Source organism: Oryx dammah, unplaced genomic scaffold, assembly GCF_014754425.2.
Source record: "Oryx dammah isolate SB20612 unplaced genomic scaffold, SCBI_Odam_1.1 HiC_scaffold_21, whole genome shotgun sequence".
Taxonomy (NCBI): Eukaryota; Metazoa; Chordata; class Mammalia; order Artiodactyla; family Bovidae; genus Oryx; species Oryx dammah.
In genome coordinates this window covers 14,223,594-14,242,953 of record NW_024070205.1, presented here as the reverse complement: position 1 = coordinate 14,242,953, position 19,360 = coordinate 14,223,594, and the positions used below count along the sequence as shown (strand labels likewise).

The window sequence follows — 19,360 nt, the reverse complement described above, 5'->3', positions numbered from 1 at the left end:
GACTGTAGCCCTCCAGGCAAGAATACTGGAATGGATTGCCAAATCCTCCTCCAGGATAAATACTATAGCAACCACTAAAATAAAATAGTTATAGCTAATAAGCTAGCAATAGAGATAAAATGGAATCATAAAAAACATTCAATCAACCCAAAAGAAGGCAGAAAAATGGGAAAAAAGAAAAAAGAACAGAAGAACATATAAAAAACAAATAGCAAGATGATAGATTTCAACCCAACCATATCCATAATCATACTGAATGGAAACAGTATGAGCTCTAAAGAGCTCAATAAAAGGCTGAGATTGTTTGCATAAAAAAAGCAAGACCCAATGTTAAGGTGACTACAGAAAACACATTTTAATATACACAAATAAGTTAAAAGTGATGGGATGGGAAGTTATATATCATGCTAAAACACTAATCAAAACCGGAGTGCTATATTAATATTAGACAAAGCATATTCCACAGTAAATATTACCAGGGATAATGAATGTAACTTCACAATGATAAACATATCAATTAATCAAGCTGACATAATAATCGTAAGTATTTATGCATATAATTACAGGCTTCAAAATGCATGAACCAAAATCTCATAAAAGGACCAGAGGAAACTGACAAATCCACAATTAAGTCATATTTTGATTCCGCTTGTTCTGTTAGGAAGGCAGAAATCAGTAAGAATACAGAAGATTCAAACAACATTATCAAACTAATTGACATTTATGGAGAATTCCCACCAAACAACATTTTTTTCAAGTGTACATGAAACAATTTCCAAGATAGATCACTGAATCCTTATTAGGTCGCTTCTATCATTATTTCCATTTACAGCTGAATCAACAAAGGCATGAAGAGGTAGGTAACTTCTGAAGATACACCATAATTAAGGGTCACAGCTGGGCATTGCACCCAGATTATCTGACCCAGAAGTCTTAATCAGCAAGCTCTACCACCTCCCCTGAACACCTGGAAAAGCTCAGGTCTCAGTGAAGTCTCTGACTTAGAATGCAATCCCTTTAAGATAAACAAAGGAATAGGTTACTCAAATAGCATTTTCTAAATACTACTTAGGAAATACTTTCCTCCTTTCTTCTCATATTCTCACTCAGCCCAAATGGCTAGGCTGCTTCCTTTAAATGACATGACTTATAGGTATCATAAACTCAGGTTCCAGAGTCGCTGGGTCTGAAAGGGAAGACAGTTGCAGATTAAAGTCTAAGAGGCTCAGGGGAGCAGGCTCTTCCTGAGGCTGCCTCGCTGTTGGATGGGTGGTCTAACACACATTCCAACAGGATCAAGATGCCTGCTGGCCCCTCTTTAAATGCCAGGATCCGGATAGCAGCTCCTTTGGCAGGATGTGAATACATTTTTATTAAAAAGAGGCAAAGAACCTTCAGCTTATGGTTGACTTTCTTTGTCCACCTTCTTATCTGTTACTGGTACCAAAATGTATGTAATAATGACAAGACGGAAAAACGCTGTACTGTTTTTCAGGGCGAGGTTTCCTCACTTATCAGCAAGAAAATGCCACAGAGGGGAACCCCTTTGTAATGGGTCTTTGGCTGAGGCTGGGCACACGGGTGTTCTACGGGAGGAACTATGAGATGATATTATTCTGCCTCACTGTGCTGAGGGGAGGATTTATGTTGCTCGGCAAGCATGAATCTTGATAGTGAAATTTAACGAAAAATCAGTTTTCTCCTCAGACGGTGTCTCTCCCGGTGTCTCTCCCCCTCCCTTTTCCTTGGCCTCTCGTCCTCCCATCCGGTGTGCTGAGCCTCCATCCGGTACTCCTCACACCCGACTGCTTTGACTCCCACCACCTTTTCCATCTACACTCAGTGACTACCCAGGCCCCGCTGTCTCGATCTTGTTTCCCTCCACAACCCTTTTCCCTGTCCTCCTGTTTCTGGCCGGTTCAGCTCTCTCCTCCCTCCCTCCCCACCAAAGCCCCACAGTACCCGAGGAGATCAGAGTGATAATGTGGCTGCAGCCCAGCCGGGAGGACCGTTCCAGCTCCCCCTCCCGGCTGGGTTGAGGGCTGAGGACGGGAAGCTGGGCTGCGCAAGAGGGTGGTCTTGGCTTCTTGGGGGCGGGCGGGGGGTATTATGAAAGAGGTGTCTGAAGCAGCGTTTTGCATCGTAGGGAAAAAAAAAAAAAGGCAGTCCCCTTTGTGCACTGGGTTAGCGCAGTGTCCCTCGGTTCGGGACCTCGCCACACATTCTTGCAAGCCATTGTTTACCCCGGGGTTTTGGAGGGGAGGCGCCGCGCGGGTGGGCGCGGAGGGGACCCCGGGAGCGCTTCCCTGGTACTCAGTTCACCCACGACTCCGTGGGGAGAAGTTGCCCTCTAGGAGGCGGGGCCCCAGAGCCAGGCGGAGGTGGGGTTGGGGGGCGTCCCCTCGACCAATCAGGAGGCGAGGCCGAGCCCGTCTTCCCCTCCCCGGCCCGCTAGCGGGCGGGCGGCGCGCAGTGGAAAGTTGGGAGACGCGGCGGCTGGTCCGGGCGGAGAGCGGCGGCGGCGGCGAGGGCAGCGAACTCTGCGCGGCTCTGCTGGCTCGGAGCAGTCCCCGGGGCATGGGCCGGGCGCGCCGCCCGCACTCAGCCACACGCCGCCCGGGCCGCGGGCACTCGGCCGTCCCGAAGGAGTCTGCGTCCAGACGAAGGCTGCCGCATCTTTTCCTGCCCGGCCCCGTGCAGGGATTTCGGGTTCGGTGCTAGTTGCCATCTGATTCTCAGCCCCCAACTTTTGGCAAGTTCAGAGAGGTTTCTGGAGTCGAATAAATTGCCCCGAGAGGAAACCCGCTGCCTGTTGCGGAGGGCTCAGCAGAGTGCTTGGGCGCTCCAGGAAAAAAAGAAAAAAAAAAAAAAGAATGATTTCCTGGGACATGATGCACACCATATTCCTGCTCGCTCTTCTTTATCCTTCCCGAGCGCAGGATGCAATCCCCCAGTCGGAGGTCGAGGCAGAAGAAATTCCCGAGGGGGCCTCCACCTTGGCTTTTGTGTTTGATGTGACTGGTTCCATGTATGATGATCTAGTTCAGGTGATCGAGGGGGCTTCCAAAATTTTGGAGACGTCTTTGAAAAGACCTAAGAGACCTCTTTTCAACTTTGCTTTGGTGCCTTTCCACGACCCAGGTAAGGGAAATACTTATTCTTTGTTATTCCTTATGATTACGTTGTTTCTTATGCCTCGAAATTGCGTGTAAGTTTCAGAACCATTTTAAATGTGTAGCTGAATACAGTTGTAACAAAGAATTGCTCGCCTACATCTGGGTTTGCTCCCTGATACCTGCTCATGTCTCAGCCATGGAGATGGCTTGTTTGGGGTGCTTGCACAGCGGTACCCAAACCTGGAAAGCGTGGAATTATGAAAATCAGAGCAATGATATCAAAATTAGAGTTAATTAACTTAAAAAATTTGAAACTAAAGAATGTTTAAGGCAAAGTGGTACATTGGGTATTCAGCAGCAGTACTTTAACAGCTAACACCCAACTTGAGAGCATTCTCAAGATAACCCTCAAGTTAGGGGGAGAAAAACCTGTTGTGTGAGACACAGGGAAGCTTGTAAGCAATAATTACTAATGAACTGAAGAGATGAAAATAAGCCATTCATTTGTTAATTGAATCTACTGATCGTCGCACCAGATCATCATTAGTTCGGCTCACAGATGGTAATAAATGGGTCCTCCTCTCTTCCAGTAGAAATGCAGGTAATTTGGTATGGCGGTGCTCTTTAAAGGTAGTTGAAGTACAGTCACTTTATTTTTTTGCCCTAAAGCCATGGGTTTCAGCTGCTGAACGGTAATTTGATCCTCTTTACTTTTTTCAGTTTCTCTTTAATGTGGCACCTTTCTGTGAGGCTCATAGGAGCCCTCATTGTCAATGTGAGGGTAGCATTGCCTGGGGAGCCCTGGGGCTGGCTGTCTAGCATCCACCTGAGTTTTATTAGCACAACTCACTGCTCAGTCAAAGAAATAAAGCAGTGAGTGGTTTCTTGAAGTCCTCCCCCACTGTTCTCTCACATTTTTATTGAAATTCTTTTTTCACTAGAAGACTTTGACACAGCCACTTCACAATGAAAACTTGATATTGAGAATCTCAAATTCTTTCCTTGTGCTTTTGACAAGCATGTGAGAGTTCAAATTATTACTTGGTTTTAAATGTGGCAGGTTTCAGCTATTAAAGAATTGGCAGGGGGAGGAGTTTAGAGGGAAAAAGAACTCTGGGATTTTTGTTTGTCCTTCAAATGATGAAAACAATAACCTGTCCTCCTCTGTGCTATGCATATAACCTTAGTAAATTCAATATTGATTACAAATAAAAATTTTAATGTTTGAATAAAGAATGATCATTTACTGTGTTAGCTGTCTCAGTGAGACACCTCATGTGTTACAGTGTTTTAATTTGTTAAATGTTAAGAGTTGACTCATTGGAAAAGACCCTGATGCTGGGAGGGATTGGGGGCAGGAGGAGAAGGGGACGACAGAGGATGAGATGGCTGGATGGCATCACTGACTCGATGGACATGAGTTTGAGTGAATTCCGGGAGTTGGTGATGGACAGGGAGGCCTGGCGTGCTGCGATTCATGGGGTCGCAAAGAGTCGGACACGATTGAGCGACTGAACTGAACTGAAGATGCCAATTGTGATGCAGACCAAGACTTTTTGTAAGCTTGGAATAGGCTAAATATGTTTCTTCTATAGGAATGAATCTGATGTTGGCAAAACGTAAAGTAAAAATTCTTTTCTGTGACACCACAGTTTGCTTTCCTCCAAAAAGCTCTTATGAAATGATGTTGCTGTAAAGAGAACTCAAAAAACTGCCTCAAGTCATAAATGGAAACTAGATCATCATGATATTTATTTTGATATGATATGAAAAAAATTATTGGAATAAATTTTATTGTGGTGTGCTCCCTTCCAATTGTTACCAAATAGGAAAATTTGTTGTAGTTGACTTTCCTTTATTTTGGCAATCACGATTCAAACTAGGGGAAACAGGATGCTAATAAAAAATGACTAATAAATTAGTTATTTTGAATTAAATAATAAGAGAAAATGATTAACTTAAATTGGCTCCATAAAATTAATTGTATAATTCAGCAAAAGCTATTCTAGTTTCATTGTGATTCAAAGTGTTTTTGAATTTAAAGATGAGAATAGAAATTAAAACATACTAATAACCTTTAGTTTACTAACTCACAATAATGGATTGTAATATTATCTTTGTATGTCATTTTCTGTTTGTCTGTGTGTACAATAATTAAGAGTTTTTGATTCCCTTGTACTTCTGGTTGGTTATCAACTTGGAATCACCAGTGGACAGAAAGGGCCTTGAATGGAGATTTACTGGCTTACTGAGTGACCTTGGAAAAGTCTGTTTACATTTTTGTATCCATTATCTCAATTATAAAATTGCAGAATTAGATTTGAACATCTCTAAGGTCACTTCCAGCGGTAACGTTTTATGACTATTTTACACGTGGTAGTTTTTCACAGTCCCTGATACAACTGACAAGCAAATAAGTGATGTGTGTAATTTAATATAATTATATTAATAACTTTGCTTATAGCTATTCAAAGTGCTTTGACATCTGCGGTTGAAGTTAGCTAGATGAAGTAATGAATACGATTTGGGATATAGTCTCAGGCATTTGACAGAGCCCTTAAGGCCTTCACATGATTGCTTTGGGCCTCTGCATAATAGTGGGGGGCAAGCTGTATATTTTGAGGTGGGGGTAAAAATGAAAATACATGGGAGTGTAGGTGGCTCGGACATTAAAGAATCTGCCTGCAATGCAGGAGACCCAGGTTCGGTCCCTGGGTTGAGACAATCCTCTGGAGAAGGGAATGGCAGCCTACTCTAGTATTCTTGCCTGGGAAATCCCATGAACTGAGAGGAGCCTGGCAGGCTACAGTCCATGCAGTTGCCAAGAGTCGGAATGACTGAGCAACTAACACTTTCACATAGACATACAAGAGGAATAAGTCAACAAGTTGACAAGGTGGTAATAAAATCACTCAGAAAAATGTAGGAAGCTAGTGTTAGAGGAGGAGCAGCGTAACCCATGGCAGGAGGAAGTTCCACAGAGCACCGGGGTCATCGCAAGTCAAGACAACTTTTTGATGCTACCTCTGCTTAAGATGGGTTTTCCACTTTCATGATCGCATTTAATGTATTAATTTTTAATAGCTTTATTGACCTTACTATATAATCACTCATTTAAAACATACAATTCTGTGATTATATTCGGAGATTGTTATTGTTGTTCAGTCACTAGGTTATGTCTAACTCTTTACGACCTCATGAACTTAAGCACGCCAGGCTTTCCTGTCCTTCACTATCTCCCAGAGTTTGCTCAAACCCATGTCCATTGATTTAGTGATGCTATCTAACCATCTCATCCTCTAGCGCCCCCTTCTCCTTTGCCTTCAGTCTTTCCCAGCATCAGGGTGGTGTTTTCCAATGAGTCGGCTCTCGCATCAAGTGGCTAACACGAAGCTTTCCTTCAGGATTGACTGGTTTGAAGTTCTTGTAGTGCAAGCGCATCTCAAGAGTCTTCTCTAGCACCACAGTTCAAAAGCATCTGTTCTTTTGTTCTCAGCCTTCTTTCTGGTCCCACCTCTTACATCCATGACTACTGGAAAAACTGTAGTTTTGACTGGATGGACCTTTGTCAGCAAAGTGATGTCTCTGCTCTTTAATAAGCTGTCTAGGTTTGTCATAGCTTTCCTTCCAGGGACCAAGCGTCTTTTAATTTCATGACTGCAGTCCCTGTCAGCAGTGATATGGATATAGCAACCATACCTCAGTCAAGTTTGGAATATCTTCCTCTCTTTAAAGAGACACCCTGTGCCTTTTTATGTATCCGTCCTCTCACCCCCACCCCCTCCCCATATTATCCTCCTCCCAGGCCTAAGCAGCTACTAATTTACTTTTTGTCTCTGTGGATTTTCCTATTCTAGACTTTCATATGAGTGGAATCATATATTATCTTTTTTTGACTGACTTCTTTCACTTTAGCATAATGTTTTTAAGATTTATCCACATCATAGCATATATCAGTAATTCATTTTTATAGCCAAATAATAATCCATTTTATAGATATGGTTTATTTATAGTTTATCTTTTAATCGATAATGGATATTTGAGTTGTTTCCACTTTTTGGCTAGTATGAATAATACTTCTATAACTATTTGTGGGCAATTTCCTGTGTGGACATATGTGATACTGTGATTTGTAATATGAAATAAATATTTGATCTTTGTCACCTTTTCTGGCATGCAACTCTTAAAACTCTTGAAATTTCCTAATTGATGAGAACCATAAAGATATTTTCTGTTGTATTAATGAGGTGACTTTTGGACTCCACTGAAGAATGAGGGCTCACTGCCAGGAGACTCATCTCTGCGATTAGAGGGTTGGAACTTTCAGTCCCACCCCTAACCTCTGGAGAATGTTCCATGTGTACATGAAAAGAATTTGTATTTTGCTGTTTGGGGATGGAATGTTCTATAGTCTATTATGTCCATCTGGTCTACTGTGTCATTTAAGGCCAACTTTTTCTTATTGATTTTCTGTTTGGATGAGCTAGTCATTGATGCAAATAGTATGTTCCAGTCCTTTATTATTATTGTATTACTCTCAATTTGTCCCTTTATGTCTGTTAATGTTTTATATTTAGGTTTATCTCTGTTGGGTGCATATTATAAGTATTATCCTTTTATTGGATTGGTCCCTTTATAATTATGTAACATTCTTCTTTGTTTTAAAGCCTGTTTTGTCTAATATTCTTATTGCTACTCCAACAATTCATTTTGTTTGTTTGTGTGGAATATCTTTGTTTCATTCCTTCACTTTTAATCTATGTTTTTACAACTGAAGTGAGTCTTTTGCAGGCAGTGTAGATACAGGCTTTAAAAAATCCATTCAGCCACCCTATGTCTTTTGACTGGAGCACTTAGTCAGTTTGCATTTAGAGTAATTAGTCATAGGTTGTACTTACTGCCATTTTGTTAGTTGTTTTCTGGTTATTTTTCTTAGTTGTCCTCTGTTCCTTCTTTCCTTCTTTTGTTCTCTTCCCTTGTGATTTGATGACCTTTTTTTTTTTCGGTCTGTGTGTGTGTTTATATTTCTTTCTCTTTATTTTTGTGTTTCTAGTATCAATTTTGTGTTTGTGGTTACCACGAGGTTTGTATGTAACAACCTATGTAAATATAACAAGCAATTAGTCACTTAAGTTCAAGTACATTCTGAAAGCACTAAATTTTTATTTCTCCATTCTCAACATTTTATACTTTTGAGGTCATATTCATATCTTTTTATTCTGTATATTGCTTGACTGATTATTTTAAATATCAATGATTTTTATTTTGTCTTTTGACCTTCATGCTAGTTTTATAGATGGTTGCTGCTGCTAAGTCACTTCAGTCATGTCTGACTCTGTGTGACCCCATAGATGGCAGCCCACCAGGCTCCCCCGTCCCTGGGATTCTCCAGGGAAGAACCCTGGAGTGGGTTGCCATTTCCTTCTCCAGTGCATGAAAGTGAAAAGTGAAAGTGAAGTCACTCAGTCGTGTCTGACTCTTAGTGACCCCATGGACTGCAGCCTTCCAGGCTCCTCCATCCATGGGATTTTCCAGGCAAGAGTACTGGAGTGGGGTGCCATTGCCTTCTCCATAGATGGTTGAACCTTTGCTATATGTTTGCTTTTATCAGTGATTTTTTTCCTTTAATAATTTGTTTTATTTTGCTTGGTTTGGTTTTGGTCTTTTCTAGTTAAAGAAGTCCCTTTAATACTTTTTTGTAAGGCCAGTTTAGTGGGAATGAGCTCCTTTTAGCTTGTGCTTTTCTGGGAAACTCTTTTTCTTTTCTTCAATTATGAATGATAACCTTGCCAGGTACAGTATTCTTGATTGTAAGCTGTTTTTCTTCAGTGTGTGTGTGTATATATATATATATATATATATATATATATATATAGTACAAGCCAGAAGAAACTGGCACTATATATATAGTATATATAGTATATATATAGTGTGTGTGTATATATATATATACATATATATATAGTGCCAGTTTCTTCTGGCTTATACAGTTTCTGCTGAAAATTAACTGATGGTCTTACAGGATTCCCTTGTATGTAGCTAGGTGTTTATCTCTTGCTGCTTTTAAGATTCTTTTTTTTTTTTTTTTTTAACATTTGGCATTTTAAGTGTAATATATCTTTATATGGGTCTCTCTGGGTTCATCTTGTTTGGGACTCTTGGTGCTTCCTGGACTTAGGTGTCTGTTTCCTTTGCCAAGTTAGATGAGTTTTCAGTTATTATTTCTTCAAATTCTTCAATTATTTCTTCAATTTCTTCAAATATCCTTTCTCTTCCTTCTTCTGGAGCTCCTGTAGTGTGAATGTTACTATGCTTGATGTTGTCTTAGAGGTATCCTAAACTGTATCTTTTTCTTATTCTCTTTCTTTTTGCTGTTGAATTGGGAGATTTCCACTACTCTGTCTTCCAGATCACTGATCTGTTCTCTGTATCCTCCATTCTACTGTTGATTTCTTTTAGTGTATTTTTCATTTCATTGTTTCTTCAGTTTTGACTGATTCTTTTTAATATTTTCTCTTTGTTGAAGCTCACTGAGTTCATCCATTCTTCTTCCAAGATTGTTAAGCTTATTTATGACTTTTAACTATTTACCTGGTAAATTGCTGTTAGTGTTTTGGTGAGTTCTTTTCTGGGGTTTTTGTCTTATGTTTGGAAGGTATTCATTTGTCTCCTGCTTTTGCCTAACTCTTTGTGTTTGTTTCTATATGTAAAGTATATCAGTTATGTCTCCTGGTCTTGAAAGAGTGGCCTTAATATAGAAGGTGTCTTGTGGGACGCAGTGACACAGCCCCCCCGAGTCATCAGAGCCAGGTGCAGAAGAGGGTGATATATCTTGGGTGAAGTTGGTAGCTGTGAAAAGTTTGAGAAATAGTTGGATTCTATATATATTTTGGAGAAGAGACCAAAAGGATTTAGTGATGAATTAGATGTGAGAGACAAATGATAGTAGGCAAGACAGATTCTGAGGATTTGGCCTAAGTGAGTGGAAGCATAGTGTAGTGATTTACTGAGATGGAGAAGAGGAACCATGAGAAGGTTTGAGGAACAGCGGGAGACTGAGGTCTTTATTTTTGGCTATACGGTTAAGTTTGAGATGACTTTGTTATCCAAGTGGAGATGGTACAAAGGCAGTTGGATATATAAGATTAGAGTTCAGGGGAGAGGTCTGGGTCAGAAACATAAATTTGAGATCAGAAGGTGTGTATACGATGATAATCAGGGTGAGGCTAGGTGGGACCACTGAAGGACCTGTTAGATGAAGAATCAGTGAAGGTCTGAGGACCCAGTTCTGGCATCCTCCAACGTTGAGCAGTTAGAGACAAGAATAAAAGAACAAAGCAGCCTAAGAAACTGAAGAAAGAGAGAGAAGAGTGTAACTGGAAGTCAAGAGAGGAAAACTTTCAAGGAAGAAGCACTAATTGGTTAGTTAATAAGAGGCCTGAGGATTGGCTAATCTATTTAGCAATGTGGATATTATTGATGTCTCACCAAGAAATGTTGGAAAGGAAAGCCTGTTTAGAGAGAATTTAAAAGAGAATGGCAGTAGCGGAATTGGAAATGTTTGGAATTATATTGCTTTTTCCAACTACTGGAAATATTGTTTTGTTCTTGAAACTAAAATTGAAACTAGTTTTGATAAATAATTCACCCAACATCTTACAAAATGCAAATGCAATGTAGAAGAGTCTCCAATTTGGAAGTGAAGATTTGTGTTCTCTTCCTTATTCTTGTCATTTAAGCAAATCATTTAACCTTGCCAGACTTCTGTTTCTTTACCTATAAAAACCAGTGCATTGCTAGATTATTACCTGAGTTGATGGTTTTAGTGATCATAATTTAATGAATGATAATGGACTGCAGAGAGACTCAAAGTGGCAAGGACTTGATTCATTGGGAGAATTAGCAGCATTACATATCTCTTCACTTGTGTTTCATAGTAATAAAAGTTTTGAACTCTCAATGACTTTGTATGGTTCTGCAGGACCTACACAGTGTTAAAGAACACTCTAAGACTTTTGTAATGAAAATATTCCTTTAGAATTTTTTTCTGAATGAAAGAATAGAAAGATTTTTACAAGGAAAATATTGCACATTGAGACCTTGAAAACCTATACAAATTTACATGAACTAAACTTCAAATTGAATGTTTTCAGTTTCAACATATTAAAAAAAAAAAAAAAGGAGCCAAGAAACTATGAGTCTCCCTCTGTCTTTGGCAGATCCTACAGGAAGAAGGGTTTTCATGAGGAAAAGGATTTAAGTCCAACAGAAACCTAAAGGAAATGAACTAAAATTTAAGAGTGAGAGATTTTCGTTAGACAATGATAACTTTGTTTCCTAGGATGATAGACTATTTTAACCTGAGTGTCTAGATCCCATATCACTGGTTGTTTTCTGAGGATACAGAGATAGTGTGCACAGTGAAAACTTTGTCTCGAAGTAGAGGGACTGAATCTTGATATATCAAATATGTTAAATGTGTTGGAGATGTTTCTATTTTAAAACATCATCTTTGACTCCTGAAGGATGAAAGGTGGTTTTTTTTTCATATTAAGTTGAGAAATAGCCCTTTAATTGATTGATAGTAAATCAGAATTTGATTTTATGTATAGCTTGTTTTTGGTCAAACAATAACCATTCTTAGTAAGCTTTATGACTCTGCTTGCCTATAATTAGGGGTAATAAAGTTACCATTTGTCAAGGACCATGCTAGGTGCCTTTGATTCAAAGATGGGGCATAACTTACAAGATGTTAATAGTCTTTAGGGAGAAGGGCTAGAGAAATAACAATATTATAAACTGTGAATCATTTTATGTGGAAAAATAAACATAGGGAATTGTGTGAGCTGAGAGCAGTGTCCTTGATACTGCATTCAAGAGGGTGATGGTTAGCAAAGGTTTTCTAGAAGTGTTACCTGGAGAAAGTACATGAGTAAAAGCAGTTTGACAAAAATATTAAGGAGTTTGGATTTCCTCCTGAAAGCTTTCAGGATCCTGGAAGTGACATGTTTGGGTTTTCATTTTAAATCCTTATCTTTTGGACAGATTGGAACAAGGCAATCCTGAGAGCTCAGAGAGAAAACCTGAGGCCATCATAGCAATTCAGGGAGGAGAATTGAGGTGACTCGGGCATAGGAAAAAGGCTATGGATTTCAGAGTTATTAATAAAGTCCAAAAGAGTGGACTCGGCCTTTAAAACATGGAGAAAAGGGAAATATTGCCTTTTGTAGATTAAAATATGAAATTGGCATATGATTAAAGAGAAAAGATATGTAAAGTTAGCTTTAAGAGACACTGTTACTCTCAGGATGGGAGTCTTGCTTATCAGTTCCTTATACATTAACTTGTCCAAAATAAAGTCTCAACCAAAAGTGTCGAGGTCAATAATGAAAAAGTCACAGAAGCAGACTTAGACATTGTACAACCAAGTTATTTTTGTTAAAAAAAATTGTGTAATTGACATGATATTGGTTTCAATTGCACAGTATGATGGTTTGATATTTGTCTGTCTTGATATGATCACCGTGATAAGTCAGTGTCTGTGACCATACATGTTACAAAATGCTTTTTCCTGTGATGAGAACTTTTAAGATTTACTCTTAGAAACTTTCACATATACAATACAGTCTTGACTGTAGTCACCATGTTGTACATTACAGCCCCATGACTTACTTATTTTATAACTGCATGTTTGTACCTTTGACCCCCTTCTCTCATTTTGCCTACCCTCTGCCCCTGACAACCACCAATCTATTCTCTGTATCAGCGTTTAAAAAAAATTTTTTAGCGTCCACATATCAGTGAGAACATACAGTATTTGTCTTTGTCTGATTTCACTTAGCATAAACCTGTCAAGGTCCATCCATTTGGTTGCAAATGGCAAGGTTTCCTTTTTTACGACTGAATAATAGTCCTTTCTCTCTCTCTCTCTCTCTCTGTGTATGTGTATGCACGTCACATTTTCTTTTTCCATTCATCCATAAATGGACACTTCGGTTGCTTCCATATCTTGGCTGCTGTAAATAATGGTGCCTTGAACTTGGCAGTTCATGTATCTTTCCATGTTAGTGTTTTTGTTTTCTTTCAATAAATACCCAGCTGTGGCGCTGCTGGATCTTATGGTAGAACTGTTTTTAATTTTTTGAGGGACCTCCACATTGTTTTCCATAGTGATTGCACCAATTTATATTCTCACCAATAGTGCAGAAAGGTTCCCCTTTCTCCATATCCTCACCAACACTTTATTTTTTTGTCTTTTTGATCATAGCCGTTCTGACAGGTGTGAAGTGATAACTCACTGTGGGTGTGATTTGCGTTTCCCTGATGATTAATGATTAATGATGTTGAGTAGTTTTCATTTACCTTTTGACCATCTGTATCCATCTGTATGTCTTTGGAAAAATGTCTCTTCAGATGCACTGCCCATAAACCAGACTTTTTTTTTTTTTTTTTTTGCCAAATTGTATCTAAGGTTCAGAGTGTTCATTCTATGCTTAAATAACTATTCCATCATGAGCAGTGTTCCCGCTGTGGTGGTAGACTGTTTATCTTTATAAACACGTAATGATGTCATTACATATTTGGATCATACTATTAGCGCTCCTTGTTTTGGTCCCTCACTAAACAGCCTCCCAGTAATTTTTAACCTCATGAATTTTACTTATGGGAAGAGAATGTTCTGATCACATTGGCATATACATCAGATTCACCAGACAGTTATAGTCCTCGTTGGTAACTCAGAATTTGGCACACCAGCTTTATACATCTGTCTCTATTGTTTAAAACAGTCTGAGAGTGTCAAGTTAGAAGTTTCTGAGTTTGCAAGTCTGTGAGCCAGATATTGGTTGATGGTGATTTTATGAAAGTAAATGTCTCCCTGTGTGGATCTGTTTGGGTGGCCTGTCAATCTCCAGGTATTACCCCTCAGCATTTCCAGCTGTCAGTGTTAGTGTGAATAGTGCCAAGTAATGGTTCTGTCCACTTGAAACTTATGCAGATGACAGCTAAAGCCATTGGAATGAATGAGATCATCTAAAGAGAGCATGTAGATTGAGTGAAGAAGGGAGACAGGCAAGAACTATGGCAAACACAGCATTTAAAAGACAAAAGGGAGGAACTTCCCTGGTGGTCCAGTAGCTAATACTCCTGTGTTAGCAATGCAGGGGGCTTAGATTTGATCCCTGGTCAGGGAACTAGATCCCATATGCTACTCTCCCCACCCAGCCAAACAAAGAAATATTTAAAAGACAGAAGGGAAAAAAAATAAAAGATTCTGGAAAGGAGAGTCCAGGTAAATAGGAAGAGAAATAAGAATGAGCAATGTTTGGAAATCTGAAAAGTTGTTAGTTTTAAGCAGGAGAAGTTGTCAGCTCTATCCGTTTATAAGGTTACTGAAAGTAAAGGCTAAACCAAAAGGCTACATTAAAATAGACTGTTTTGTAGGAGTTGTGGAGCCAGGAGGCTGAAATGATGGGTAAGAAAATGGAGCTAACGAATGCAGTATGTTTCTGTCAAGAAACATAACATCGTGGTTTATAGCATAGGTTCTGGCATCTGATGCCTGGCTTGGAAAATGGGCTCCACCAAGTACTTTTTGTGTGCTCTTATCTGTGCTTCACTATCAGTAACTGGGGATAGTATTATCTGCTTTGTAAGGCTGATGTGAGGATTGAAATACTAGATGTCCAAAACTTAGCACAATCCCTTTCACACAATAAATTCTCAATAATCATTTGTTATTGGACTTGAGAAAGAACATGTTCTTTTAAGGTGGGAGACAGGAAAGAATATTTAAATGCTGCTAGAAGAGAGTCAGTAGAATAGAAGAGATAAAATATGCCAGAGAGAACAGGTGATTTATAAAACCAGTACTTTGAGAAAGCAAGAGGAGATAGGATGCAAAGTAGGATTGGTTGTTCTCCTCCAAAGGAGGAGAAGACCTTGGGCTCAGTGTGATAGGAGCCAAGTGGACCACTGATAGGTACGGTCATGGTCAAGGTGGTAGGTGAAGATGCAGGATGTTGGATGACTTCTTGTCTGATGGACTCTTTCTTTTCTTAAAGGAAAAGGAGGGTCATTTGATGAGAGGAGGGAACTGGCAGAAGGGTTAAGTGAGATTTTAGAAAACTGGTAGAGTTTGAGAGGTACAGGGTATCTATGGACACAGAGACAGTGTCAAACCAGGATGAGCTGTCGTTCAAAAGATGAGTTTGTAGTGCTTGTATGCTGCCTACCTGGGTGATTTTCTCCAGCACCTCTCAGCAACTTGCAACCTGGGTATAATTGCTGAGTTTTATCTTTTGTTTCATCTAGGACTTGGATTTCATTGAGCAGGTGTGGCTAAAGAAATAGGGTATGTTTGAGAAGAATCAGTTCAGTTCAGTCACTCAGTCATGTCGGACTCTTTGCGACCCAATAGATAGCAGCATGCCATGCTTCCCTGTCCATCACCAACTCCCGGAACTTGCTCAGACTCACGTCTATTAAGTCGGTGATGCCATCCAACCACCTCATTCTCTGTCGACCTCTTTGCTTCCTGCCTTCAGCCTTTTCCAGCATCAGGGTCTTTTCTAATGAGTCAGTTCTTTGCATCAGGTAGCCAAAGTATTGGAGCTTTAGCATCAATCTTTCCAATGAATATTTAGGACTGATTTCCTTTAGGATGGACTGGTTGGATCTCCTTGCAGTCCAAGGAACTCTCAGGAGTCTTCTCCAACACCACAGTTCAAAAGCATCGATTCTCCAGCACTCAGCTTTCTTTATGGTCCAACTTACATCCACACATGACTACTGGGAAAACCATAGCTTTGACTAGACAGATCTTTGTCAGCCAAGAAATGTCTCTACTTTTTAATATGCTGTTTAGGTTGGTCATAGCTTTTATTCCAAGGAGCAAGCATCTTTTAATTTCATGGATGCACCATCTGCAGTGATTTTGGAGCCCAAGAAAATAAAGTCTGTCATTGTTTCCATTGTTTTCCCATCTTTTTCCTATGAAGTGATGGGACCAGATGCTGTGATCTTAGTTTTTGAATGTTGAGCTTTAAGCCAACTTTTTCACTCTCCTCTTTCACTTTCATCAAGAGGCTCTTTAGTTTCTCTTTGCTTTCTGCCATAAGGGTGGTGTCATCTGCATATCTGAGGTTATTGATATTTCTCCCGGCAATCTTGATTCCAACTTGTGCTTCATCCAGTCCAGCATTTCACATAATGTATTCTGCATATAAGTTAAACAAGAGGGAGGCGACATCTGTATTCGTCTGGCTGATTCATGTTGATATGTGGCAGAAACCAATCCAATATTGTACAATAATTATCCTCCAATTAAAAATGAATAAGAGAGACTGAAGAGATGAATCATAGAGTCAAATCTGGATGTATTGACTGACAAGAGTTGAGATTTTGCTTGTGAAGCACAATATATAACAAGGAATTTGGGATTAATTGGTAAGAATAGCCAGAGTGATTGATCATACAGTTCAGCTTGAGTAGAAATGAAGATTATGGAATTGATATCAAGGAACTTGAGTCTATGGAATATATTATGGATGTTACCATAATCTGGAAAATAACAGAGCTTAAAGTAAGGAAGACAGTGAGTCAGGCATCAAGTTTGTATTTAATAACAATTATTCAGAAGTCTTCATGTGGCTGCCAACAATGATGAAGAAGATTAGAGGGTGTCAGGTGGCATACACCCCAAAATGGAAGATGTTTTTTCTGAAGGTAGAGGAATGACATATTGGGTGTGGATAAAATGATGACCCTCCTCTTCTGACCTCGGGTGCTGGAGAATGAGTGGACTCTACTCAGGAAGTCTGTGAGGGAGAGGGCATCAATGGTGAAAAACCTTATTTCAGCTAAAGTGGGAATTAGATGGGGAGTTACTGTGCAGAGGGCTTCCCTGGTGGTTCAGACCACAAAGAATCCACCTGCAAAGTGGGAGACCTGGGTCGGGAAGATCCCCTGGAGAAGGGAATGGCTACCCACTCCAGTATTCTGGCCTGGAGAATCCTGTGGACAGAGGAGCCTGGCAGGTTACAGTCCATGGGGTCGCAAAGAATTGGACATGACTGAGTGAGTTTCACTATGTGAAGATGGTTTGGAAGCCATAGGATATGTGAGGAAATAGGATGTGAATGAATGGGTCAGGAGAGAGGAAACAGGGAATGAGAGGAAGAGGGAAGTAAAATGGTTTGCTTTTGGGACAGTGACCACAGTTGACGGTGATATAAAGCAACATGGGATACTTTGGTTGCAACGTCTGACTTGTTTAATCCCTAAATCATGTCCGACTCTTTGCAGTCCTATGGACCGTAGCCTGCTAGACTCCTCTGTCCATGGGATTTCCCAGGCAATAATATTGGAGTGGGTTGCCAATTCCTTCTCCAGGGGATCTTTCCAACCCAGGGATTAAACCTGTGTCTCCTGTGTTGGCAGGTGGATTCTTTACTTCTGAGCCACCAGAGAAGCCTGCATTATCTGAGACTTGGATATAAATTTAAGATACCTACTCAGGCTGGTGAGAGTTGGAGCCTGGTGAAGTCATCTGTTGCAGACAACCTGGTTGGCAGGGACTCTTGAGGAAACACTTCAGCTCACATGTCTTAGTGGCACCATTTTTACTTCTAATAGTCACAGCTACCATCTTAGTTTTGAGTCATTACCATGGACCAGGAACTAGATACATCGTTCTCAAAATTGATGTTAACTTTATTTTACATATGAGGCAACTGAGGCTTGTATGGACTTTGCGTTATGTGGCAAATTTCCTGAAAAAGAATAGCTTTCTACAAGTTATTTTTTGCCACTTTCGTCTGTTTTGAGAAATGTGTAAAATTAAGGAGATGTGCCCGGGAAGGTATGGCCAAGGGGGCACCGTGTTGATTTGTGAGGGCTGCCATAATAAAGTGCCACACACTGGGTGGTTTGAGCAACAGAAATCTGCTGTCTCACAGTTGTGGAGCCTAGAGACCTGCGGTTAAGATGTTGGCAGGGCTGTTTCCACTGAAGGTTGTGGGGAAGAATCTGCTTCATGTGTCTCTCTTGGCTGAGGGTGCTTCGCTGGTGATCATTGGGGTTCTTTGGCTTGTAGATGTACAGATCTCTCTCTTCATGTTCACAGGGTGGCCTCTCTGCTGTGTTAATTTTCCCTTTTTGATAAGGACTTCTGCCATTTTGGATTATTGGCCCACTCTTTCAAATCCTGAAAGATGATGCTGTGAAAGTGCTGCACTCAATATGCCAGCAAATTTGGAAAACTCAGCAGTGGCCACAGGACAGGAAAAGGTCAATTTTCATTCCAATCCCAAAGAAAGGCAATGCCAAAGAATGCTCAAACTACCACACAGTTGCACTCATCTCACATGCTAGCAAAGTAATGCTCAAAATTCTCCAAGCCAGGCTTCAGCAATACGTGAACTGTGCACTTCCAGATGTTCAAGCTGGATTTAGAAAAGGCAGAGGAATCAGAGATCAAATTGCCAACATCCGTTGGATCACTGAGAAAGCACGAGAGTTCCAGAAAAACATCTATTTCTGCTTTATTGACTATGCCAAAGCCTTTGACTATGTGGATCACGACAAACTGTGGAAAATTCTGAAAGAGATGGGAATACCAGTCCACCTCACCTGCCTCTTGAGAAATCTGTATGCAGGTCAAGAAGCAACAGTTAGAACTGGACATGGAACAACAGACTGGTTTCAAATAGGAAAAGGAGTATGTCAAGGCTGTATATTGTCACCCTGCTTATTTAAGTTATATGCAGAGTACATCATGAGAAATGCTGGGCTGGATGAAGCACAAGCTGGAATCAAGATTGCCAGGAGAAATATCAATAACCTCAGATATGCAGATGATACTTCCCTTATGGAAGAAAGCAAAGAACTAAAGAGCCTCTTGATGAAAGTGAAAAGAGGAGAGTGAAAAAGTTGGCTTAAAACTCAACATTCAGAAAACGAAGATCGTGACATCTGGTCCCATCACTTCATGGCAAGTAGATGGGGAAACAGTGGAAACAGTGACAAACTTTATTTTTCTGGGCTCCAAAATCACTGTAGATGGTGACTGCAGTGAAATTAAAAGATGCTTGCTCTTTGGAAGAAAAATTATGACCAACCTCGACAGCATATTAAAAAGCAGAGACATTACTTTGCCAACAAGGGCTGTCTAGTCAAAGTTATGGTTTTTCCAGTGGTCATGTATGGATGTGAGAGTTGGACTATAAAGAAAGCTGAGCACCAAA

General features: G+C 40.1%; 1 protein-coding gene across 1 annotated transcript in view; it reads left to right on the top strand.

Annotated features, from left to right (window-relative positions):
* Window positions 1–2,504: 2,504 nt before the first annotated feature.
* HMCN1 (hemicentin 1) overlaps window positions 2,505–19,360 on the top strand; it is a 551,984-nt gene continuing 535,128 nt past the window's right edge. Inside the window, exon 1 of the mRNA XM_040263800.1 lies at window positions 2,505–3,141. Coding sequence (XP_040119734.1) covers window positions 2,874–3,141 — 268 coding nt within the window. The 5' untranslated portion in view covers window positions 2,505–2,873. The remainder of the gene's footprint in view (window positions 3,142–19,360) is intronic.